This window comes from Monodelphis domestica, chromosome 3 (genome assembly GCF_027887165.1).
Source record: "Monodelphis domestica isolate mMonDom1 chromosome 3, mMonDom1.pri, whole genome shotgun sequence".
In the NCBI taxonomy this organism is placed as follows: Eukaryota; Metazoa; Chordata; class Mammalia; order Didelphimorphia; family Didelphidae; genus Monodelphis; species Monodelphis domestica.
Window position 1 is genome coordinate 500,929,403 of NC_077229.1, and position 27,881 is coordinate 500,957,283.

Consider the following 27,881-nt stretch of genomic DNA (forward strand, 5'->3'; position numbering starts at 1 on the left):
TGTTGTTGTGAACATTCAACTCTTCATTCAAAACTTTCACTATATATTTTTCAAAGTTTCTTAACATAAATAGAACAAAATTTTAACATATGTTCATTTTGTATATTTAATAAGATACACTCTTGATAATATTCTAAATAGTATAAGAAAATGAGAGGAAATCACCATTATCCATTCAAGTAATCTGTTCCTATTGAAAACCAACAAGGTGTCTTTATGGTAACGCACTCTTTCCTCATACTTGATGTTTGATTTCCTTATCACGAATCTTCTTTTTAAGCAAAGTATGTTCTGAACTTTTGAATTCAATAACAATCTTACAAAAGTGCTCATAAGATATGGAGTCATATATTTTTAAAGCCAGCCTGCCTTTAGCCATGAAAATAATGCTGAAAAAAAAATAAACGGTATTCTTTTTCAGCCAGCTAGCTTAAATCCTCACCTGTCCTGGGCACAGGTTAATTTCTTGAGCGATACTTAAAAAAGGATTTCAAAATCAGGGGGAAGAAAATATCTCTATATAATGATAATAAGAACTACCTGACTTGCCAAGTTGCTGGAGAAGATACTTCTTTCATCCCCAGTGCTTTCTGTACTGACATGTACTGATCATGGCTTTGGCCAATAGTAAAGTCTGTCTGTGTTAGCACCATATTCCCCAAGAACTTATGGAAACAACATATTTCCTTTTGCCAGAGAAGAAGTAACTCAACTTTTAAAAAGTGATAATTATGCTATTCGCCATGATGCATTTGTAGGAGTATATATTCTGAAACTGAACTACTCTTTTTTTGGACTATTTTTAAAAAATCACAGTCAGAAAGAAGGAGAAAAGGGTTGAATGTGAAAGATCTAAAGCATGTTGTCATTGATGTCTTTGAATCACCTCAGAAATAATATGGTTCAATTTTGAAAGGGAACTTAATCTTCTCTAATGCGTATCTTCTAATCAGTGAATGAATTTTAGCATCCTTTAAATGTGATGGATTTTAAAAATGTTTGTGAAATGCATTATTGTAAAATGTTTCTCTTTTTTACTTATGTATAAATGAAAATTTGAGCTGTCCCGAATAACAGTTGTAGAACTGCTACTTGTGAAATTATTTTCCTTTGGCAAAGTAGATGGAAAAGATTTGGAAAAAAAACACTAGGGCTGGCACAATTGACAGGAATGTTGGAAAAAATGTTTAAATGTTGGCATAGGAATTCTTTAAAAATTCTAACTTATTCACATGTGAAATGAAAGTAAAAAAGCATCTGTCCTATTTTATGCACACTGACTAAATAAAAATGAACAATTATATTTTGCAAAGCATAAAGCCCTTTAAATGAATGCACTCTGTCTGGCTTTTGGTGATCTTTATATTATTTGTTCCACCAAATTAAACTATTATGTTGGAGTGCAGACATAGTTAGAAAAGCGGAGATTATAAAGAGAGAATGTTTTCATTTTTTCAACACTGATGACCTTAGCTGAAATCTGAAATTTCTAAGAGACTCAACACTTTTACTGCATTAGAGCAGAGACTTTTGGCTCTTGGCCTTTGCTTTCATTCTGTCCATTTATTATTGGTATTTTTCCATATCTGATGGACATGTCTGGTCACAGAATTTCTTTTCTGCTTAAAATGGAGTTATATAGATTAAATAACTTGTTAAGGGTTACAAACACATTTTTGTTACTTGCCACATTTCATGTTTTTAATTCTACAACCAGATGTGTGGCTATGTTTTCACTGAAAACAAACAGGAGGCTTAGAGCAAATATGAAATGATGTTTTCCTTGTTTCCAAAATTATTTTACATCATTGTTTTAAAGAACAATATGATATTTGGATTATCACCTAACAGCTTGTGTGTGTGTATTGGTAATGGAAAAACATGACTATTTGGATCTTTTTATTTCCAAATAGAAATATTCCACCCTACTGTGGGATAATTTACCAGGAGAGTATATTTCATCATGTGTTCAATGACGTTAAAACAAGAACTCTGTACGTGGTATCATAATTCTGATTGAAAGAGTCCACAGTGTGCCTAATCTCCTTTGATCCTTTATGTTGAACAGTTCAGGCCGTGGTACTTGCCTTGATAATGAGCCTCCCAAGCGTGACTTTCTTTATCCAGCTGTGGCCCCAGGTCAGGTGTATGATGCTGACGAGCAGTGCCGTTTCCAGTATGGAGCAACATCCCGCCAGTGTAAATATGGGGTAAGAAGTCTTAATACTTATGCTTCATGTACTGCTTAGTCATTTGTATACATGTTCCTTTGTGACAGAAATGCTGAGTTAGATGGAATGACCAGTTACATAGTTTACCTTCACTCATTTGAGTAACACTAGCAGTGTAAGAGTTTTCAACAGAATGCTACATCTTAGTTTTTTCTTTTTCTGATTTGTATAATTGCTCAGATGTTTGGATGACACTAAGTTAGGCTAGCTCCTTTCAAGAATCAGGCAGCCTCTGCAAAGCTTACAGTGTATTTATTCTTACAAGTGTTAAGTTTACGGTGGTAAAAATCAAAACACTGATTTTGAAATCTCATTCTTGACTTTTTTCTTTTTGATTTTAAGCTAATAGGCCCTTTAAAATGGGCTAGAATTGTTTTAATTCCAAGTTGTTAGTGGTGAGATCATTCAGCTGTTGCTTCACCCACTGCCCACACTCAAACAAATCTTCAGGCAGGGCCAAAATGACATGAGCTCAAATAATAAAACAAACAAACAAAAAGATGGCTGTGAAAAAATGTTGGCATCCAGATTGATTATCCTTCCACATCTGCCTTATGAAGTAGCAATGTGTGTACCACCATGGAATGTACAAAAAACAAAACCAAACCCTGACCTCTTTCTAAATCTTAGATAAACAAATTAGTCTGTCTTGCCCAGTGTTGTCGATGTAGGAGGTATTTGTTTTATGTTTATCAAATGAATGAAACTTAGAAATGTAATAGCAGAAAAAATAATTTGCTTTAAAAAGTTTTAGTTACTTTGAAGTCCTCTTACCTACCTAATTGTTTCTATAAAATAATTTTTAGTAACATTAAAAGGAATTAAAAGTTTCGGGTAGTTTAGACCAAATAGTGTACCTGTTCTACTTGCACCTTTTACTCCTGTTGGTTTCCAACACAAAGGGAATTGACAAGTATAATATTGTTCTTGGGCAGACTCCTTGGCAGCAGATTTTGTGCACTAGGTTTAAAGATTTGTGTGTTACTGGCAAATTCTTTGAGGTCTCTGAATAAAGTTTTTTCCTCTTTCTTGTCTCCTTTAAAAATCTTCACATGTCTCTCTTAACATTTATTTCATTGTGCCAGTCAATAAGCAAAACTGTAATAAGAACTTACTCTGTTAGTTACTAGCAAGACAAAAACAAAAAAAGCAAAACAAAACAGGAAACAAAAATAAATGCTATAGAAAGACTGTCTGAAAAGAGTTTACATTCTGTGGGGGAAGCAACAGGAAGAAAAATCACTTGAACTGAATACTAGGTGGCACAGTGGATAGAATGCTAGGCTCAGAGTCAGAAAGACTCATCTTCTTAAGTTTAAATCTTACACTTACTAGTTGTGTGATCCTGGACAAGTCACTTAATCCTGTTTGCCTCAGTTTCCTCATCTGTAAAATGAGATGGAGAAGGAAATGGCAAACCACTCCAGGATCTTTGCCCAAAAATTACCAAATGGGATCATGAAGGGTCTGACAACTTTGAACTGACTGACCCTGACAAGAGCAACAGAGATTCTGAAGGAAGACGAGAGGAGAACGCATTTCAAGTGTGGCGACAACCTGTACAAAGGCATGGACACCAGAAATGGGATATAAGAGGGCATATAAGAGACAGCAAATAACTCTGTGGTGCTAGAACTTATCATTTGTGGAAGGGATAGAAATAAACCTAGAAAGATATCCTGGGGCTTGGAGATATGCAAAGTACATTCAATACAAAACAGATAAATTGGGTTGTTTGTTGTTTTTTTTTCTTCTGAGAATCAATAGGGAGCCACTTTTTAAGCAGAGGAGAGACATGGTCAGACATGCTTTAGAAATATCACTTTGGCACTGTGTGGTAGATGGACCAGGGAGGAGAAAGTCTTGAAACAGCTTGATCAGTTAAGAGGCTTTTGTTATTCAGTCATTTACATGACTCTTTTGGGTCCACTTGGAATTTTCTTCACAAACATATTGTAGTAGTTAGCCATTTCTTTCTCCAGTTAATATTACAGATGAAGAAACTGAGACACATATGGTTGGTTAAATGACTTGCCTAGGGTCACACAGCTAATAAGTATCTGAGGTCAGGTTTGGACTCAGGTCTTTCTGACTCCAGACCAAGTGCGCTATCCACTGTGCCACCTAACTATGTAGGTGCTGAAGGTCTGTTCTAGAGAAGTTGTGGTATGAGAGGAGAAAAAGGGGAAAGATGATATGTGGAAGTAAAAGACAGGAATGGAAGGATGGAGGATGAAGAGTCATGGGTGCATCTAAGATTGTGAAACTAGATGTTTGGAAGGATGGTAGTCACCTTGACAAAAACAGGGAAGTGAGAGGGATTTAAAGGGAACCATAATGAGTTCTGATTTGGACATGAGTTTGAAATATCTATGGAACATCCAGTAGGCATTGTTCAAATTGGCATTTGGTTCTTGTGAGGATGAATCACAAAGGAGAGAGTAGGACTTGATATAGATTTGGAAATCATTTACATAGAGATGACATTTGAACCCAAGGGAGCTGATTGTTAATCTTCCTCAATTCTTTCTATTTGGATGAACCCCTTATTGGTCTGCAAAAGTAGATAAAATTTTGTTTATCATAGTTTATCTCTTGAAATGGCCAAAATGATCTTTTGAGATTTTCTATGAATTTCACTTACCCATGCTTTTGCTTTCCTTTATTGTCAAGAATGATGAATTTTAATTTGGAATGTTGCTTCATCTACAATTTATGTCCTTATGCTAATTTCTGTTTTTGTAAATGTTGATCTGTATTGTTAATAAAATAGGGATATAGGTGCTTCTTGCATTTTCTTTCTTCCTTAAATATATTTTGTTTTATCCCAATTATGTGAAAAGGCAATTGTTAACATTTAATTACTAACATTTTTAGCTCTAAATTCTCTTTCTCTTTCTCCTTCTCTCCCCCTGAAAAGAAAAACAATATGATCTAGGTTATACATATTCAATCATGCAAAACATTTCCATATATTTGAGGAAGAAAATTCATATTAAAAAAACACATAAAAAATAAAATGAAAAATAGTGCTTTGATCTGGATTTGGACTCCATCGTTTCTTTCTTTGCAGGTGGACATTTTTTATCATGAGTCCTTTGGAATTGTTTTGGATCATTGTATTGCTAAAAATAGTCAAGTCATTCATAGTTGACCATTAAACAATATTGCTGTTACTATGTACAATGTTCTCTGGGTTCTGCTCACTTCACTTTATATCAGTTTATATAAATCTTTCCAGGTTTTTCTGTAACTCTCTTGCTTGACATTTTTTATACTGGAGTAGTATTCTATCACAATCATTTACCACATGTTCAGCATTCTCCAAATGATAAACATCCCCTCAAATTCCAATTCTTTGCCACCACAAAAAGAACTGCTATAAACATTTTTGTACAAATAGATCCTTTTCCTTTCTTTCTTTCTTTCTTAAATAGATATTTTAACTTACATCTCATTCCTCTTCATGAGTAAAATTGTTATTCACCTTTGTTGAATCTGTGAGCATGTAAGAATTAGAAAATTAATTAAATGGGAGGAGCTGAGTCCTTTCTTTTTATCTGCTTTCTGCTTTTCACTTCTTTTTCATTTCTTTAGACCTGGCGTTGATGAAATATATGCTATGTTCTTAGCTCTGAAATCAGATTAGAAGGCCTGCAGAGATAAACATGCACTTTACAAAGAAATACACATTTCCAATGTACCCACACCAATTTATTAGAAAATAACTCGTTTTCTTAAACCCGTGTCCCCTCACAGAATGCTACATTAAAAAAAAAGAAAAGAAAAGAAAAGACCACAAACCAGGTCTAAAGAATCTAGTGTGTCGGGTCAAAAGTCCACTTTTTAATGAGCATCTAAATATATGCTAGATAATTGCTACTGTCTAGTAAGTAAATATGTGCTGGAAAAGCTAAATAGAACTATATTTACATAGCTCTTTTAGCTGGTAGATTTTCAAAGTTTAAAAATGCCATTTTATAGAATTATGTCATGCTGTCTTTTAAGGCACTAATTCTGGGGTGGGGGGGGAGGTACTCTTCAGATGATGACCATGAAAAACTAAGGAAGTCAGCTGTATTTTGATCAGTACAATGCCTATCAATTAATTGATATTGTTTAATAAATGTTGATGTATCTCCAGTCTGAATGTGGGTGCCAAGAGGAAGTAGATGTCCACCCTTGCAGTGGGGTCATCAGAGCACTCTGTACTCCATCCATCTTAGTCAGACAAGAAATTCTCCCTGAAGTTGGAAATTCCAGATAGGTTGCTCAGTCCTCTCATTTCACTTGGTCCCAGTCCTCAATATAGTGTTCAGGCAGGATTTCTAATGACTAGAGATGTGGTGCATGGGAACCACAGCAGTGACCACACTTATCTACTCTATGTCACTTCCAACTTTTGGTCATTGTGTGGTCAGTACAGTGGCTACTGTGGACCACATTTATAACCCTCAGAAATCCTACTTGAATTCTTTGCAGGAGTAGATTTGTCAATTTATATACTGGTCAAATTCGAGAATGGAAATAATTTTTTTTGTCATTTCTATTTAATGTGGTATTCATTATTGTCCTACAGTTGAGTCTTGGCTGTGGTTCCCATGTATTTTAGAATCTAGTGGCAGGAAAAAAGTGATTGTTGTCAGTTAAAATAATGCAATATTGCATATCAAGAAATAGCTAAATGAGAATTTCTTGCATTTATCTTATAAAAATTCAAAGTGCTCCAGTAAAATGCTTCACTCATTAAAAATAAAACACAACTTATAGGCGAGAAGGCTAGTGTACAGACAACATATGTTTATCAACGTCTGAAAATGATCGGTGCAGCTTTATATGAAACTCAAATCTCTTTCCCATTTGTGTATTCTTTCTACTATCTATAATTAATGTGCCTAGTAAATTAAGGGTGCCATATAGTCCTTGTTTCAGGGGACAGTCCACCTTTGCACAGCAGAAGCTGGCTCCCAGGGTTTTGTTTGTTTGTTTAGGAAATTCTCTAAGAAAGCAAGCCCCTCTTTTATACTAGCCATGTCTGGAAGAGAGGGGGAAGACTAGAGCTTCTCTTGGGCCACAAAGGTTTTTGGAATGTTCTGAGTTATCAAAATATTTAAGTTGTCTAAAACCCTGAATATTGGGTTCGAATTTCTTTGCAATGTGTTGTCTGAATGGATTTCACTTTCTCATATGTTTAGAGTTAGGGTCTCTTCGAGGCAGCATCTAAGTTCATGCCAACGACATGAAAAGTGGGATATTGGAGATTAAAAAATAAATATGCTTGGTTTGCAGTAACTATGGTACTAAATTTATTAAGGAGCTTGGACTTCTTAAATGAAAGGGGCCATTTGTAAAGTAATAGTATCAAGATCAAAAATATACGCCCAAATGTCTACTTCTTATAGATGTTGACTATTATAACATTCTATTGCCATATAGTATCCCATATATAATATAATATAATATAATATAATATAATATAATATAATATAATATAATATAATATAATATAATATAATATAATATAATATAATATAATATAATATAATATAATATAATATAACTATAATAATAATAGCTAGCACCAATACAGTACATGTAGGTTTATAGAGTGCGTTACATACATTATCTTATTTCCTCAAGGAATGTGCATGGTCCATCATCTCATTTCTCTTCTGTTTTGTTTGAATCTTGCTTTCCTCCTAAAAAAGAAGTAGAAAAAACGAATCAAGCAAAAGCACACTGAAACAATAATCCGCATTAATAAGTCTAAACTCAGACAGGATTTTCATGCTAGAATAGTCCCTTCTGTGCCTATATTCTATACGGGGTATAGACTGTGGGTGATCTTCCTGATTTGATACCCAAATGCAAAGTGATACCTAAGTACAATGGATGAATTCAGGGCTCAAGCTCAGTCTTAACCCTGAATTTCCTTGTTCTGTCAGCTTAAATCATTCCCCAATAGCTTTAGTGGTTCAATATAGGCTAACAATAAACAGTGCATAGTTTACTGGTTAGCATCAAGACAGAGCTGGTCCTCAGATAGACACAAGGCCCCAGACAAAACCTCAGCAATTTTGGAGATCTTATTTCTCTTGGCGCGTGGGTGACCTTGCTGTGGTGCATTTTATTATCTGTGAAGTTTTTCACAGCCTGAGAAGACTTAGAACTAACACATAAACATTTTTGGGTATATTGCATTTTGCTTTTCCCTCCTTTATAGCAAGTATGGTTAGACAAAGCATCACCCATGGTCTGACACTGATCCCCAAGTCCTTATCACATTTCCCAAAGAACAGCCTGCAGACTGTCCCTGGAGAGGGCTTCTGGTGTCACGGCTGTCTAGCAGCAAGAGAGGGGGAGAGTAAGAGCCAATGCTACGTGCATAGCAGGGTCTTCTGTTCCTGGGGTCAGATTTGCTGGTGCCTCTCTCACAGAGCCTGGGGTCCCACCTTTGATCTGTGGGGCACTTGAGTCTTTCTTCCAAGGGCTGCATTCTTCATTTGGAGAGGCTATGGCACCTGTGGCTCTAAGCGGTGACGAGAGTTTGCCTTTCCAAGTCAATTGAAAATACACATTTAGAAATCTAAACTTGCTTTCTTTTTCTCTCTCTTCCTCTTCCTAACCCTGCCATGGCTCTACATTGGAAATGATGGGACTTCGTGCTAAAATTAAACCCATTTGTGATCGCTTCATTGAATAAATGAATGAGTGCACTCCTTTCTTCCTGCAATACGATGCCAAATTAATTCATTTGAAGAAGGTAGAGCCTTAACATATATATGTAGCATTGGTCCAAGCTTTCAGAAAAAAAAATTAGACAGTACATATATAAATATCTCATTATAGTTTCTAGTTTATTGATATCAAAACAGTCAACGCCAAGACAGGTTTATAGTAAATATTGTGTCCCTCAGCCTGCTGTCATAATACTTTGAGTGAATGTCATAAGACATAGTATATTTCCCAGGAAAGTTTCCTATTACATGGGAAATTTCCAAGTTTCTAGGGCCTAGAATCCTTTCTTTTTTTTCTTTTTTCTTTTTCTTTTTTTAATAACCCTTAACCTTCCATCTTGGAATCCATACTATGCAGAAGAGTGGTAAGGGCTAGGCAATGGGGGTCAAGTGACTTACTCAGGGTCACACAGCTAGGAAGAGTCTGACTCCAGATCTGAACCCAGGACCTCCTGTCTCTAGGCTTGGCTACCCAGCTTTCCCCAGAATCCTTTCTTGAAAAAATACAGATTATAAGTTAGAAGACCATGTTGTAAAATTGAAGACTTTTGTAAAGTTCTCTCTTATCACCTTGCAAATCTTAAAATGCTAAGTAGCAGAAAAAAATTTGATAGGAATAATTCTCTATTATAAGATTTACTTAATATTTAAGATGAAAATTAATATCCAGTAACTCCAAGTATTATATTTTATAAGATTTATTAATAATCACTTGAAGTAAAGGAAATAAAAAGTCAAAAGTAAAGCCTGAGTAAAGAGAAGTTTTCCCGACCGAGTTAGCAGGAGAAGATAGAGCGAGGGCAGGGTTACAGAAACTTTATCTCCAAAATGTAAGGACTTACCATGGGGATGAAAGTGGGACTCTGGGAAATGGAGTCCTGGGGTACAAAATTCTAATCACGCAATGATAAAACTGACTCTGGCCAGCATTCTCTTAGTTCAGGTTTGATGCTGGGATGAAATGAAGCTTCATAAGTTATGGAACAGTTAACAAAAGGAGGTTTACCTTGCATGAAGACAACAAGGATTCAGTAGTGCTGAGATTCTCTGGACATTGTCTCTTTTTGAATTTTTCTTCCCCCCTAAACCCCCCCTCTGCCTTATCTTCCATCATAGAATCAATATTAGAATCAATAATTAGAATCAATCAATTCCAAAACAGAAGTTGCCATTAGGGCTAGGAAATGGGAATTAAATGATTTGCCCAGGGTCACACAGTTAAGAAGTGGCTAAGGTCAAATTTGAACCCAGGATCTCTAAATCCACTGAGCCATCTAGCTGCCCCTAGAAATAGTCTCTTTCATCTCCATGTGGTAGTAAGGGCAGAATCTGGTGACAGATACAGTGACTCATGTGGTTTCCAGAAATCCACTAAATCAGAAGGGCCCCTTCCCCAGAGGGGAGACTTTTGATGTCCTTAGGGAATCAAGAAACTACAAGGAAACAGGGACCAATAAAGTTCTGGGACCACTCTGTCTCCTGTTGGGGGAAATGAATGCCTGTTGTAAGAGGAAAGGGGAAGGGGTGAACCTAAGCTATGTTGTGGGAAAAGCTGGTAACATCTAAAGTCCTGAGGATCTTCTAGAGGCTCTTCTGCCATTTAAGTATTTCCCATAGAGCATTTACTAGTCAGGCCTCCTGGCATGGGCAGCATTAGGAGAAAAGGGGGCAAAAAGAAGGAAAAAAAAACTCACTACCTCTACTACTACCACTAACACGGAAAATGAAACAACACATTTTAATGGAGAAAAATGTAGAGAACAAAATCCAGAGATGGTGGGCTTCTCCTCCCTATTTTAGAATGGACAAATGTTAAGTTTCGCCAGTCTGGTCCATGTGGTGGATGATGCCAAATCTTTGTGTTCCCAGTGAGTCTCTTCATACAAGGTATTAACAAGGTAATAATGACCAGGAGCAGCACTAGGAACATCAGAGTCATGACAAGGATATTTCTGGCATGGCCAAGAATTATTTATCATCAAGCAGGGTTATCTGTAGCAAAGTGCTAAATCATAAGCCTCTTGCATGCAGTATGTTAAGGGATTTAAGTTAATACCAAGGCTCTTTCTCCATTGCCACCTACTCTTGTATTCCTTGTCCAATCTGCCAATGCTTCCCCCCATTCCTGAGGCCCACCTCAGGGGAATTATACAGAATCTTTGCCTCCTTAGAGGCCTCTCTAGATGGCTTCCCCCCTTCTTCCACAAATGCTAAATAAGCATTTGCTCTCACTGCCATCTAGGGACTCATAATGACCACTGAGTCAGCTAAGGCATCCTTTTTCTTCCAAGTAAATACATACCCACTATAGTTACATAGCAACAATTTTACCTCCCTTGGGCTATTGGAAAGCAAAGGACCTTTCAACAATGCCATCTCTTGGTTCCTCAAGTCTTTTCTGCAAAGTAGTTATCTATGCCATCTCAGAGGAAAGGAAGCTTGCCAAATGAAGGGGACCTGACTTACCTCTCCAAGGTATACAGAGCCATCCGAGGGGGGAAAGACATAAAGCCAAAGAAAGGTTGTGCTAGAGAAGGAATAGGGGGTCAGAGGAGGTCAGCTGGAACTATGCCCCCAAACCATCTATTCTTCAGGATACCAGATCCCAGAACTCTTCCCCTTCTCAGAGTGCCATTCATTTGGAAGTTGGAAGCCTGACCTTAGCATTTGGACACATAACAATGGATTGTTGATTAGGAAGGATATAGCTCTTCCTCTGACATGTGAGAGTGCCATTTGTCAATTGCAGACAGATTGAGGACCACTTGGGTCATTTGGGTTCTCTGATGGGCACCAGTATTGGGAATAAATTAAGATTAGACCTAATTTAGGGGTTTAGTAAACTAAGAACAGAGTGAATAATTTATTAATTAATATCTTAGTTTATTCCCAATACAAGGACCCCAGATGGGCAGAAACAGTTGACCTGTCCTTAGTTATAGGAATCATATGATCTTCCCATAGTCTGCTATATATCCCATAGTCTTCCCACTTCCCAAAGTCTGCTATTCTTTTTAATGGTTTCAACCTGATTATTTAGTATATGGTGTTTATGATGGGTACTGACATGGCCCATAACTAGATGGAGTGGGAGACATCAGCAAAATTCCTCTCTGATCCTGACTCCAAAGAGATCTAGACCTGTGCTCTCCAGGTCCCAAATCCCCTGCTCTGCCCATAGCCACTGTCCAGGAATGAATATCAAGGAAGCTCTTCTCTGCCCCATCCTCTGGAGCTCAATTCACTGGAAGTATTTGCCACAGTCCATGTTCCCTAAGGTATTTCCTAGATTAGTGGTTGCTGAAGCCCAGTTGTAAAAGCCTCTTTCATAGTTGATAGAGTTGTCAATCAACCAGAAAAGTGGCATTTCTCAGGATTTAGGTCCTTGTAAAGTGCTATTGGGCCAGCACAGGAGGCAGCGTTCCAAAGTTTGGAATAGAGACTTCAGTTTCTAGCAAAATCATGATCTGTTTTTAAAGGGCACTAATAATTCTAGAAGGAGTCAGGAAATTGAAATAGAAATAATAATCTGTGGAGAATATTTCTAGTTATAATAAAGGATATACTCTGGCTTTGATAGAGAGATACTAGGGGAAACCTCAGGGTGTAATGGAGATAGAAATATTTCTGAGAGATAGATAAATGCTACTAGAAGGGATACTCTGGGGTTGCCTATTGATCACTACTGATGGCTAATTGATTAATATTTTTCCTACCCTACTCCTCTCTCAATCCCTCCCTTCACCACCCTCTTCTGAAGCCTTTGGCTTTGCCCCTCCCCCCTGAGTGGACTCTGAGGTTTATGAGGAAACACTCTTTTCTCTTCCTTTATCAAGTAAGGGGATTTATTGGGAACAACAGGATGGAGGATTGAGGTAAGATGAGGTGAGAGGGATAGGGTTGTCCCTAGTCTATAAGGAGGATTAGGAGGATTTTGGGAAATGTCAGTCCTGTCACAACTGTGACACAAAGTCTGTCAGGACAATTGTTTAATCTTCTTTCTTCTTCCTTCAAATTCACATCTCAAAAATACAATCAGTTCTTCAGGTTCAACTACCACCATCAGCCACACAAAATCTTCTTCTTGCCTCCCCTCTCCAAAACCAAGAGACTTCAGACTAGGACAGAAGCAAACAGGAGATCTGTTCCCAGCTTCTTCCCTCTTCAGCCTGTCTTGACTCTCCAACTGACTTTCCTGAGAACATTCCATTTGGAATGTTCTTTCTTGATTGACATCTGAGGTCCTTTACTCTGTCTTGCATGCATGACATTCTCTCTTCCTCCATCCTCATTTATACAGATCATTGCCCATGCCCCCTCTACTAAAACCCCAATATTATACTATGCAAGAATTACAAATCCATTAACAAAAACATTTAATTAAATCATGAAAGCAACAACAACAAAAAACCAGTAGGAATCTATGGAATCCCTAACATGTTTCAGAAGAATAATCTAATCCTCCCTCCCCCATATACTCCCTAATTCTTTTAGCATATCAGCAAAAGAACAGCTTTTAGATTCTCCAGTGGTAAAAAGCTTAGTATTGTTAGCCTTCTGGAACCCATTCCAATAAATACCATTTCTCCTTCCTCCTCACTATGGATCTGAAATTATGCTGGAGCACCATTGGTCTAGATAAAAGAAAGGAATTTCCAGGAAGAATTATCTTTATCAAGAACTAGAGGTAATACTTAAAACTCTTACTCCTCCAGATCCTAGATTATTGAACCCAGAATTGTATAGTGATAAGAACACAGGACTTGACATTAGAAAATCTGATTTTCAATCACAGTTCCAAAACTCATTAGCTGTATGACTTTGGACAAGTTGCTTTCCAGTTTTAAATCCTAGGATCTTGCTTGAGACACCTCTAGAAAGAGAACTTCAGTGAAATGACCAAAATTTATGCAAATGGAATTTATGAAAAAGAAGTTGAATATGTTTAGCTTGGAAATTAGAATGCTGAGTGATAATTTTTTTTAAACCCTTGCTTTCCATCTTAGAATCAATATGGTGTCTATTTTTCTTTTCTCTTATTCTCTTTCATTCCTCTTCAGCAGGTGACCCTGGCCACCCTTACTTCTTGAAAGTCACTCTTCCCTTGGTTTACTTGAATTGCACTAGCTTGGTCATTTTTCTACCCTACTGATTGCTTCACCTCTGACTTTTTTTCCTTTTTCATCCAACTACTAAATATGGTCATACCCCAAAATTTCTTCCTTCTTTGCCTGATTTTGATATACCCATTCTTCTTTGGAAAATCGCATCTATTTTGATGGCTTCAGCCATCTTACTTGTGCCCCTGACTTCGAAATCACCATCTCTAGCATTCCCTACTCCTATTTTGATCTCCTTACTGGATAATTCCATTTGTATGTTTTATTATGGCCTCAAATTTAATATACCTAACCTATAATCTACCATACTTCTGCTGGTTATTATAAGATTACTACTGCAGGAAGTCACACAATTGTTCTGACAGAGTCTAATGCAAATAAAAAAAAATTTTTTTTAACCCTTACCTTTCCATCTTGGAGTCAACTGACTCCAAGGCAGAAGAGTGGTAAGGGCTAGGCAATGGAATTAAGTGACTTACCCAGGGTCACACAGCTGGGAAGTGTCTGAGGCCAGATTTGAGCCTTGGACCTCCCATCTCTAGGCCTGGCTCTCAATCCCCTGAACCACTCAGCTATCCCAAGTGATAATTTTTTAAAAAGCATAAAACCAAGGAATATTTGCCATGCTATGGAAACTGATGTCAAATATTTATGTTGATGGCAAGTTATGAAATAATAGTCTTAATCTGCAATTAGAAATTTGAATTACTAAATACTAGGAAGATGATGTTGATGATTATGATTGAGACTCAGTTATGTGGAAGTGCAGCAGCCACTCATGAACCAGATTCCATGATTTAGATAAATGGAAGCTTTGACCAGCTCTATGTCCAACTTGGACTGGTGTGTCCTTCCTTTGGCAGTCTGGTGGTTCCCCCCTCTGGGCGTGCTGGACTTATGGACACTCCATTGGCTTTTTTAGCCCTACTGCTCTTAACTCCTGAGCTTAAGCTATCCACCAAGTTAGCCTCTCCTGGAGCAGTGATTACCAGCTGGAGCCACCATGCCCAGCTAGATTATTAACTACAGAAAACATTTTTGGATTGGGAAGAATGATTAAATACTGGAATATTTTTTTTTAACAGAATGATAGTAAAATCACTCCACTTGATGATTTCTGACATAACATAGTATTTGCTGGTTTGGAATGATCTGGGTATAGAGAGAGACTGCCCTATTACCAGAATTCCTTCTTATATAAAGACAGTCAGAAATTGTAGAATCAAGCCTACCAGTTAGGGAGAGAGCGAAATTGGGTTTTGTTTGTTTTTTCCTCTGTGGTTCAGTGAAAACAGGAGCATCTTACATTTTCTATTGATCATGGATGTTCTCAATTTGGTCTTCAGATTTTTTCCCCAAGTTTGTGTCTTGTTTGGTGATATTTGGGGAACTTTGTTTTATTTTTATTTTTTAAAAAGGAAACATTTCCATTTGTTTTCTTTGCTCCTGAGTAGTATTTAAATGACCCTGGTTGAACTCTGGGTTGAGACTCTGACTCTATTTCCTTGCACAATAGGATTAAAATCTATTTAAGGCCAAGGGAGGATACATTATCCCTTTTCATCTGATAGTAACCAAACACCTGGAGTGGGGCCATTGGGTCGCCATGTGTTGATTCTTGATTTTTGTTTTGTGTGATGAAATGGTAAGTAGCCTTTCTAATCAGGACTCTCCTGACCTCTCCAGGGCCCTGTTCTCTTGAGTTTTCAGGCTGTTTTATTGGAGACATCTGTTGAGAGATGTTACTGATAAGATAATAAGAGCAAAGAGAGCCTCTCAAATCCAGAATCAAGGACCCTGAAGAGCATAAGGGTTGCCCCAGGGCAGATACCTTTGAGCACGATTATATCTCTTTTTTGACCTTTACCTTTTAAAAACCAGTCTAGCAATAAAGAAGTCATTATATCCTCAGACACCTAATTTGGTTTCCTTATTGATTTAAACTGTAAAAGTTATTCTAGGCTTCTGATTTTACCAGGAAGGCTGAATTGCTTTCTTTACCTTCATCATTTATTTTCTTGCTTTTAAAATTATAAACTTAATAACCACCACAAAATAAGTAATTAAATAGACATACAAAAATAAAAGGGGAAATCTCATGAGCACCCCTTTGCAACTGAGAAGAGAGAAAAAACTAATTTAAATGACAAATAAACAAAAGGTTCATTTTCTTTTTCAATACATAACTGTCCAGGGAAAAGAAAAATAAGGAGAAAGCAAGTTATAATTTTTTAAGAACCCCAGCAGATATATTTTAATTTTGTTTGGAACAGTTTTCTTGGCAAATGAAAACTTTTACCATTGTGATTGGAGAGCCCCTTGCTAGTTTCTGCAAAATGTATTTAGGAATTCTATTTCCTTCTTGTTGTTTGGTTATAGTTATAAAATATATATGTGTATAAAATGTTGAAATGAATATACAAATAAAAGGGTAATTATATCTATTTGCTGCTAATATGAGCTCAACTCCTACAGATTGGTAGTCTGGAAGTTGACCCTCTCCATTTAAACTCAAATGAATATTTAAGAATTCCTTATTTCCATGTAGATAATGGACATAAAGCACCTTAGCTTTTGAAATCTAGACATGAGATGTGAAATTAGGAAGCTTCTTGGATGATGGCTTTGGTATGTGTGGCATCTGTGGTATAATGATAAAACAAGAACAGACCACCTCTCATTTAGAATCAGGAGACTTGGGTCCAGACCGGACTCTGCCTCTTTAGTAACTTAATACTGTGTATAGCCTCATGGAAATCTAGAGTATTGGAAATAACACTGGATGGGAGACAAATGAACTGGATTCAAATGTTGGCTCTGCTACTCATTTTCTGTATCAACTTTGAGAAGTTAAGTTCATCTTTCTGGGTTTCAATTTCCTCATCTAGAAACCAACTGATTTGCAACATCCCTTCCAGCTCTAAATTCTATGAATCTAAGTTACTTATTAATTCTCAGCCTTAACATCTTCATCTGTAAAATCTGGGTGACAATACTACTAACACAGGACTGAGTATATCAAAGGAGACAGTGTCTCTGAAGCACTATGTAAATGTCTGCTACTATGACTATTATTATTATTCTTCCTAAAGGGATACTGAATTCAAATAGATATAAAGGAAGGGGACCTGGACCTGTGCTTTCTCTAAAATAGGATATTACTAGGATAAGAAGACTCCATTAATCAGTGTGGGTTTGCACGTTATTTTAAATCAAAAAACTTGAGAACGAACAAATCAACTTATATTCTTAGAGGCTCTTAACCATTTTTAAGTGTCATGGACCCCTTTGGCAATCTAATGAAGCTTATTGATCCTGACTCAGAATAATAGCTTTAAAAAAAATCATAATTAATGGAAATGCTAAATCTTAGTTAGAGGTTAGTAAAAATGAAAAAGTAATATTTTCTTTCCATCCAATTTAACTGAAATACATCCATTGAACCCTTAGGGTGGGGAGTTTGTGGACACTTGATTAAGAACTTCTTTCTTAGAGAGTTGCCCAGAACACAAGGCCAGTTTGTGTCCAAGGTGATATTTGAGCCCAGATATTCTTGGCTCTTAGACTGGCTCTTTACCTATTATGCCATTCTACTTCTCATAGTTATGAGATAAATTTTTTTTTTAAATTTTGATGACAAGATAATTCTTATTTGTATTCATCTTCTTCCAAGTCACAGAAAACTCCACAGAGCCCAATCACAGAACCCCTAGACAGACATGAAGAAGGCTTAGAGTAATATTTTCTGCATAATTAACACAATTAAGTTGTCGTCATTCATTTTTTAGCAGGCTCATGACTTATTGTTAGATTCTTTTTTGTCAATGAGAATCTAGCCCAAAATGAAAAGAGGAAAGCCAGAGGGCTTTCTCCCAAACTAACTCCCATTTTGTTTAGTTATTCAAATGTTTTCCTTTGCTTTGGAGCAATGCTAGGAACCAATTGGCATATAAAAGAGAGAAAAGCAAGGAACTTTGAAACTATACAATTTTTACATTCAAGGTAAGCTATTCATTTTTACTTTTCACATAAATATAATTACTAGAAGAATCAGGTTTATAGTTGACTAATCTTATTTCCCTTGTCCACAACTTATCCCCTCATCATCCATCTTGTTCAGGTTATAAAGTCATAGAGCTTCACTGGAAATATTGAAGAAAGATCATAGAGCTGGAAGAGAACTATTACTTTATAGATAAGGAAACTGAGACCCAGAGAGAGCAAGTGATTTGATGAAAATTATGTTGTTGGAAAATAACAGAATCAGAACTAGAATTCACATCCTCTTGACTATTTTTTTGTTAGGAGATTTTTGAAAGGAGACAGAAAAAAAGAAACCAAAAAACAATGAGAAATACACTATAATTAACCCTGTATAATTGTTTAGACTATAATGAATGACTTCTGATGTCATTACCTTAAATATATTGGAAAATGACCAAGATTTTAGCAAGTTTCTCCTTTCCTTCCTTCCTTCCTACCTTCCTTCCTTCCTTCCTTCCTTTCTTCCTTCCTTCCTTCTTTCCTTCCTTCCTACCTTCCTTCCTTCCTTCCTTCCTTTCTTCCTTCCTTCCTTCTTTCCTTCCTTCCTTCCTTCCTTCCTTCCTTCCTTCCTTCCTTCCTTCCTTCCTTCCTTCCTTCCTTCCTTCCTTCCTTCCTTCCTTCCTTCCTTCCTTCCTCCTTTCTTTCCTTCCTCTTCCCTCCTTTAAATACTGCCATGATCATAGTTTTTAAAAATAATATTAATGGACTTTAAAAGCAAGTTTGGCATTATGCATAGCATCTTTAATATGGAAATTCAGTGTCTACATAATACCATGATGATTTCAGGATTATATGAATGAAAATTTGACTTCATTAAAAAACATACAGTTATCTGTATTATCTATTCTGACCATTCTTTTTGTGGTGTCTTTTAAAGAAAAGCCCTGAACCTGAGAGAGTATCTCACACACACAGGAAGATGAGCCCAACAGTAGTATAAAGTTAATAGTTAAGAAATAGGCCTCTGAAAATTTAAAAAAAAAATTTTTTAGTGTGTAAACAAAAGAGAAAGGACCAAATCATAGATAACTACTTTACAAATAGAGAAGAGTTCAAATTCAGAAGTCAGTGAAATAAAATATGCACTTCTAAAACGTCAGAGAAAAATGTAAAATGGATATAAGCCCATAAAGAGTTCCTGAAAGAGCTTTAAAAAGACTAAAAACCAAATGAGAGAATTTGAGGAAAAATTAAGGGGGGGGGGGAAGCCATATTAAAAAAAAAACAAGAAAAAGTGGAAAAAAAGATCCAAAAACTGACAACTTAATTTAACTGTCTTTAGATCCAACCAGGGGAGGCCAAGTACTGAGGCCCTCTAGGTCAGTTTGGGACTGTATTAGCATCACTATAGGTACTATTATGCTCTGTTTCTCCTATTTGTTTTCTCATTTCTCAAGCTCAGTCTTTCCCCAAAATAACCTTTTCCAAAACAGAATTGATAACCTCTAAGGGGCCCAAGTGATGACTTATTAGCAAGACCATAGCACCTGTGTCAACAAGTCTAAGCCTCAGCTTTCAAAAATCACTTAATAAGGACTAAGTATGAGTCATTACAATCTTCAGGGTTTTTTTTTTCCATTACCAAATACATTTTCTGGATATACCTGACATTGTGATGAGTGTTCAACAGATCAAGTGAGCTAATCTCTTAGAAGGCAGAGCATCAAAATCTTTAAAAAAAAATAAAGGTATTTTATTTTACTAATTACATATAATAACAAATTTCTACCTAAGTTTTCCTAAGTTATATGATCCAAATTGTCTTCCTCCCTCTTTTTCCTTCTTCTGGAACTGGCAAGCAATTTGATCTGGGTTATACATGTATTATCATGTAAAACATATTTTTACATTGGTCATTTTTATAAAAGAATAATCATATAAAGCCAAAATTTCAAAATAAAAATCCAAATAAACTAAAGTAAAAAATTATATACTTTGATCTACATTCCAACTCCAACAGTTTTTTCTCTCGAGGTGGATGGCATTCTTTTATCATAAGTCCCTCAGAATTATTCTGGTTCATTAAATTGTTGAGAGTAGCTGTCTATCACAGTTGATCATTCTACAATACTGCTATTACTCTGTACAATGTTCTGGTTCTGCTTATTTCATTCTGCATCAGTTCATGAAGGTCTTTCCAACTCTTTCTGATATCCTCTTAGTCATCATTTCTTATAGAACAATAGTATTCCATCACCAACATATACCACAATTTGTTCAGCCATTCCCTAGTTAATGGCCATCCCTTCAATTTCTAATTCTTTACCACCACAAAAAAGCAAGTATAAATATTTTTGTTCAAGTAGGCCCTTTCCCTTTTTAAAAAATCTCTTTGGGATACAGACCCAGAAATGGTATTACTGGATCAAAAGGTATGCACTCTTTTATGGCCCTTTGGGCATAATTCCAAATTGCCCTCCAAAATGGTTGGATCAGTTCCCAACTCCATCAATAATGCATTAAGTGTCCCAATTTTGTGGCATCAAAATCTTAATCTAACGTCATATAACTAGAACTCCGAAGGATCTTAGAGGTCTTCTCTGAGTACAAATCCATTCATTTTACCAATGGGGAAACTGAGACTTAGAGTGGTTAAGAGGAAACATGAAAATAAAAATTTAATCCTTATTCTTCTCCCTCCAGTCAGTGGTTTTTCCATTGTATTACACTCCTTCAAATTTAAATTTTTTTTATAAAGTTGATTCAGTTGTGTTTGTCTCTTTGTGACCTCTTTTTGGAAATTTTTTGGCAAAGATACTGGAAAGGTCTGATATTTCCTTCTTCAGCTCATTTGACAGAAAGGGAAACTGAGGCAAACAAGGTGAAGCAATTTGCCCATGGTCATATAGCTAGTAAATGTGTAAATCTGGATTTGAACTCATGAATATGAGTCTTCTTTATTCCAACTTCTAAAAATTTAATTTTATTGTAGCATAAATGCTCATTTGGAATACAGAAAAGTTCAAGTAAAAGGAATGTGAGAAAGTACCCTCACCAGCTTCTTTGAACTCATCAAAATGAAGAAGATTGAGATTTTTCTTTTTGGGAACTTGGGGGTAGAGCAAGCCAGTATTATTAAAGCAAGATATCTTTCAAAGAATCCTGTTGTTTTGTTTTGGGAAACAGCTCTTTTTCTTATTGCAAATGCAACTTCACCTTTTACTCAGAAAATGTTCTTGGCTAAGGAAGCATAATTTTAATGCCATGGATTTAGCACTGAAGAAGACCTTAGAAGTCATCTATTCCAGCCCCTTCTCAAAGATGAGAAAACCAAAGATGAGATGGGTTGACTGATTCACCCAAGGGCACCCAATTAGCAAGTGTAAAATTCAAGAAATATGTTTCTGTTCATTTGTTTCAGTTGTGTCCAGCTCTTTGTGATCCCATTTGGAGTTTTCTTGGCAAAGATGTTGGAGGTTTGCCTTCTCCACCTCATTTTATAAGATGAGGAAACTGAGGTAAATGGGCTTAAATGAGTTGCCCAGAGTCACACAGCTAGTAAGTGCATGAACACACACAGTGTCTGAAGTGTCTACATAGACCTTCAAATCTCAACTTTTAAACAAGCTGTTTTTTTTTTTAAATAAAACTTAATACTCTAATGAAAGATCCTTCAATCTGCCAAGAATTAGAAGGGTCAGAAAGATGATAAATTTTTCAACTGGAGGCACATTTTTCAAGGTCCATCTTTATCAGGAAGATGAACTTGCTGATTACTCAGTTTTTTTAGGGGAACAATTTCTTTACAGGAGGGGGCAATACAAAAGTGAAGGCTTTTGCTACTCTGTGTGTGTGAGGCCTCACTGAGTACATTGGCTTCTTCAGTGTTCTATTTTCTACCATCTTTGTTTCTTCAAGATGCTTAGATACGTGAGCCTGGGTATGTGTTCCTCAATTCGGCAAATTCTCTTTCTCTGTAGGTCAGGCGATGACAGCTCCAAGACCTTTGTGGCCATTTTCATTCACATTTTTCCCCCTCTTGTTTCTTCTGGAGCTTCTTTCTAAGGCTTGGGGCCCAAAGTGAATAATTTGGCCCTGCTTCTATATGAATATGAAATTATCATTATGCCTTTCCATTCCAGGGAACTCTTTCATAAAAAAAAAAATCCTTGAGTTACAAAGTGGTATAAATAAATATTCTTCTAAAACAGAAGCTGAGACCATGGGAGAAAGTGAACTTTTTAATAGCTTGGAATCTGAAGATGCTGAAAGTGTTAAGACTAAATTTCTAAATGTTTTGATGGAATACAAGGAGATTTTCCCATTTTAAAATGTGAACGTTTTCCTTTTATAATAAAAAGAAGTTATTCTTATCACTTTTCTCTTGGTCCTTAGACTGAATCTCCTTAAGCTGTTGTTATATTCACAGGCTATGATATCTGTGTAGGGAGAACCGTCACATCTACATCTCTTCACTCCACCTAATATCTTTATGCAAATATAATCTTGCTAAAATGAACATTAAGGGTAGCCTTGATAAAGAAAAACTAGAATATAAATATCAGATACTTACAAGTCGAGTCAGTAGAGAGAAGGAGTATCAGTTATGAAGTATCCTAAAAAGGGTAAAAATAAGTCTAAGGGACATACAAGAAGGGAAGGGGCACGGAGTATTCAGTATTAATGCAAATTATGTTTTTTATTTTTTATTATTATAATATTTTTTATTAATCAATACCTACTTGTTATCTCCTATTTTAGGTTCCTTTTCCCCTCTAAATAGAGTCAAGTGATTGCTCTAATTTGCTGTATCCCAGAAATGCTGTGCTAAAAGGGAAATTTAACTAATGACCGAGTTATATTTATATTATACTTTATAAATTTCATAAATTTTATGTGGAGTTCATAAAAAGTTTTTCTGTTACTGCTTCAAGCAAAATTATGGATATGAATAAAATAATGAAATATAGCATCCAATTAAAAATCATTTATTAAACACAAGTGGTTCGCATAGTACAAGGTAGGCTCTGGAAGGTACACAATTTAGATAAATCCTTGCCTTCTTGGAATTTGTGGTGTAATAAGTATTGAATGTTGAACCAGTTATATCGCTTTGCAATAGCAAAGTATCACCATAAAATATTACATTAAAGAACTATTACATTGTTATACTACATCGTGGTTGACTATATTAACATGAATATTTTAAAAAGTAGAAACAGGGATGCAAACCCCCTAATTATTTATTTACATAAACCAAAAAAAAATGCTTGAAAATATAAATATATTCCTCAGTGTCTAGGTTTTTATCCTTCCTTTCATTCAATTTCCTTGGCAATACCTTGAAAAAGCATATTTTAGAGTGAGATGGATTAATGTAGTGTGAACAAAATGAAATATTTTATATTTCCTGTTTCAGAAGTGCTGTAAATTTTTGATGCTTGAGGTAGAGTAATGAGAAGTCATAACAAAGAGGAAGAGACAGTTCCAAAAAATACCTAAAAGATGTCAATCACAGTGATGGCACAGAAAAGGCAGCCCTTGCTTCTCAGACTGGGTCCAATGGATTGGTGCAAGACCCATTTTGGCAGACTCTAATTAATGCCACCAGATTCTCTTCAGAAAGTTCTTAGACTTGTTTTGGCTTTGAAATGACTCCAAAATATTTTCCAATTTTCCATTTTCCTTTAAATTAACACATTAAAAGTCTGCCTGTTTCTATTGTGTATATGTGTGTGTGTGTGTGTGTGTGCCTGTTTTTCCAGAACAAATTTGAATGTGTCTATGCCTGTGTTTAATGTGGAGGACTGGAAATAATTTTAGTCTGTAATACTGATCAACTTGCTTTTGCCTTCTTTCCTAGGAAGTGTGTAGAGAGCTCTGGTGCCTCAGCAAAAGTAATCGCTGTGTTACCAATAGTATTCCGGCAGCAGAGGGGACACTGTGTCAAACTGGAAGCATTGAAAAAGGGGTAAGCCAAATGACTTCCTCTTATACTATTGGTGTGAAGTACAGGCAAAAGGTAAAGTTTTTGAGAGCAGACTATTAATTCATTAAGCAACAGTGTTCACTGATTACTATTGTTATTATTAATATGATTATTATAATTATAATTTTGCCAAAATGCATGCATTCTCATCAGTTTCCATATGGGTCGTGTCTTGTAACTTATTTTTAAAAAAACACCATTTGTGGAATTATAATGATTACTTAATACTTCAATTGTCCCTTAAAAATACAGTTCTCTGAAGGCATGAATGTGATTTATGTCTATTTTAAAATGAATAACCTTAAACAATTATTTAGTAATGTAGTCTCTAATTTTTTGCTTTAAAAATTCCAGGAAATTCACGTTACCAGAAAGAGGTTTTGATAGGAGCTACAGTTTTAACTGCCATATGGTACCTAGACATAGGATCTGAAATGACTTTAGTTCTGTGTCCAATTTCAAAGGACTGGTTCCATGGATGAGCAATAGCTTGTCCTTCTTGATTACTCGGGGAATTGCTGCCTTTGTAAATGCTGCATCCTTATAGCCATCTCTAGAATTTACTGCTGCAGACTAAATTTATACGAACAATGACTACTGTCATCTGTTCTCAGTTCTGACTCCTGCCATGTTTGCTGGGCTGGTTTCAACAAAGATTACACTGCATTTCAACTTACCGTCTGATGTTAAAATACAGAGAATGAAAGCTTTTGGGCAGCTGTCACAGTTTATTAATCCTTGCTGACGGCTTCATTCAGGACCCATGACCTAGTACCATGTTGATGGCTTTTCCATGCTGAGTTTGGAAATGTTGGTAAACTATGCTAAATACATGAATTGATGGGGTCATTTTTTAAAGGATAAAAGATCCTTTTTTTGAGAACTTGTAGTTAGCCAATAAAAATATGGAGACCTTCATATGCTACCAAAAATTCATAGTTTTTTTTTTCCACTGGAGTAGTAGAAAATATTAGGAACCTCACTCTTAAAACAACAGTCTAGGTTTATTTTGGATCTAACAGCCCTTGTCAACGACAAGTAGCAATTTACATCAATCTGTAGTTAGGAGAATTGTACAACTATAAGGAGGAAAGTCATGGCAAGAAGGCATAGCAACAGTTTCATCTGCTGTCAATTGTTATTTACTCACCTCCATAGTTTCTAGTAGATTATAAACACTATTACTATTGATGTCTTTATTAGACCTGCTAGCTCCTTAGACTTGGGATTTAAATAATCAATTTCTTTAAGGACCTTCTGGAGAAATGAGCAATCATTAGTGGCCGGTCATGCACCTCAGCTCTCACCATGGGTTTAAAACAAAATGACATCTTTTCAATTTTAGGTTTTAACGTTAGTAGCAATGGCAAGACTCTGTGTGTGTGTGTGTGTGTGTGTGTGTGTGTGTGTGTGTGTGTGTGTGTGTGTGAATGAAATAGAGAGTATGCTATAGGAATAGAGTATACAGCAGCAGTCATTTACTAAGTGCCTACTATGTGCAAGGGATTGTGTTAAGCAATGAAGATACAAAGACAGGTAAAAAACCATCTGTCTTTAAGGAGCTCACATTCGAATTGGAATGTGTAAAGAATTAGGAACATAGAAGATGTATGCAAGCTAGAAGAAAGCTATTCAGAGAAGGGACAGCCCTAGCAGTTTCAAGAACCAAGAAGACTCTCTTAGAAGCTGGGATTTGAAGGCAAGTCTTGCCGAAGCCAGTTAAACAAGGAAATAGAGATGGGGAGAGCTTTTGAGGGATTAGAGACATTGCAAAAGCAAAGATATGGGAGATTAAGGTGTTGTGTACAAAAAACAGCAACAGGCCAATATGTCTAGCTCATAGAGTGCATAGAAGGGAGAAGAGTACAAGAAGTCTGGAAAAGTAAGAAGTGACCTCGCTGTGAAGAGTTTTAAATGCCAAAGCAAGAGATCTATAGGGGATGATCCAGTCAACAAGAATTTATTAAGCTCCTCTTAAGTATAAGACAAAGAAAGGGGAAAAGATAACAGTTCTTCCCCTCAAAGAGTTTTACAATCTAATGGGGGAGAAACATGAATCTGGAGATGATAGGGTACTTCTAAGGCTGAAAGAATTGAAAAATGCCTATCTCCTACAGAGCCTTGCACACAGTAGGTGCTTAATAAATAAGTTGTTCATTGAATGGAAATTAATGAATATTTAGGTTAACTGGGAGAAAGAAGTGTAATAACTGCCATGGAGTAAGAATAGGATATAAATCTGGGGATGGAAGGAAAGTGAACATGTGGTAGAAAATGAGTAATAAATTGTACTTCAAGGGCTCTCGCTAAGGGGCCATCTATATTCACAGCATGATTGTGTTTTAAAAACAATATCAAAGTCATCTTCTACAAAACAAATCTAGGGGGTTCTAACAGAGGACTGAAGGGAAAGAAAGAGTTTGTAGATAGAGCTAACAAAAGTAAAAATATCTGGACGGAAAAAGGACAGTTCTAGAGGGTGACCCTCAATGTGTTACTTTCAGTGCCTTTCCAAGATTTCAAAGTCTTCCAAAGAATTTCCAAGCTATAGAGACTTGAGGGCTATTTGTACAGCCTATCACTGTATCTTTACCAATTGTATTTATTTTCCCAGAGGTTGTTAGGTGGTACAGTGGATAATGCTAGACCTGGATTCAGGAAGATTTGAGTTCAAGTCTTCCCACAGATATTTACTAGTTGTATGATCTAGACAAGTCACTTACAGCTGCTTCAGTTTCCTTGTCTGTAAAATGGACCCCTTACAGGGTTGTTATGAAGATAAAATGAGAAAATATTTGTGTTTTGTAAATATGAGAATGCTATATATGAATAAATGCTAGTGCTTATTATCTTTTGGATGGGTCAATGTTTTCTAATGTCTTTATTTGAGTATTTTTCTTCTTGAAAATGTGCCCACTGCTGTCAGGGACAGAGTTTTCTTAGAGTGTATATCAATTTGGGGCTATCAAGTCCAACCAGGACTAAAAGTTTTGGCTCTAGTTGGAACCACCACGGGCAGAAATAATTCTGGTTCAATTTGGTCACTCTTTAGAAATACAGACTAAGAAATAGTTGGCATTCATGTTAACATTTTTTCTTCTGATTTTGCTTTTAAATTTCAGAGGATACAATTTGCAGAGAGGAGAAAGAATTTCATGTCCTCACTGTAATGTGTGATATGTAACTATGTGAGTGAAATGGACCAAGTACTAGAGATGATGCTCTCATGCAAACATTCTGGCCCATACCTGTACCAAAGGGTATACTGGCGAATGCTTAACAACCAACTCTTTGTGGGGTAGAAAAAGTACTCCAGAGGCATTTTACAGCATAATCTGCATCATTAACACTTCCTCTATCACTTTCTTAAGTCTAGACAATTAATGGAAGACTACACTGAGGCCAGATTTGTAGTTTGCTGTTTTCTGAAGTGTAAGTGCTGATGGTGAAAATTTAACAATCGGTTCTTGTGAACCTGTACAAACTGTCTCTAGCACACCCCTGCCTGTATTCCCTGTTTTGGAGCATCAGGCCAATAGTTCTCATTTTCACAGGGAGGTATTCACCTGGATTCAAGACTAGAGTTCTATCATAGATCAGACTGTGTGATGTTGAGCAACTGAGTTGATCTGTATCTAATAATCTATTTTGAAAGATGGGGCAAATATATGTGCTTCCTAAGAGCTTTAAAAGAAAAGTGCTATAGGAATCCTGCTCTTACTTTTATTCAAAACTTATTTTAGTTGATGGTAGGTATGGTGTATCTTGCAAAGTTATTTCCCAAAATTATAAATGTTCAGAGAGTGAGGTCTTCTACAGA

The 27,881-nt window shown here is 36.2% G+C and overlaps 1 protein-coding gene across 3 annotated transcripts in view; it reads left to right on the forward strand.

Annotated features, from left to right (window-relative positions):
* Positions 1 to 27,881, forward strand: part of ADAMTS6 (ADAM metallopeptidase with thrombospondin type 1 motif 6) — a 353,046-nt gene that overhangs the window by 213,460 nt on the left and 111,705 nt on the right. For all 3 annotated transcript variants that reach the window (XR_008917943.1, XM_056824863.1, XM_056824862.1), the window contains exons 11-12: positions 2,069 to 2,210; positions 23,936 to 24,043. Coding sequence is in view for 2 of the 3 variants with exons in the window: in XM_056824863.1 (XP_056680841.1) it covers positions 2,069 to 2,210; positions 23,936 to 24,043 (250 nt within the window). In the remaining variant the exon portion in view is untranslated. The remainder of the gene's footprint in view (positions 1 to 2,068; positions 2,211 to 23,935; positions 24,044 to 27,881) is intronic.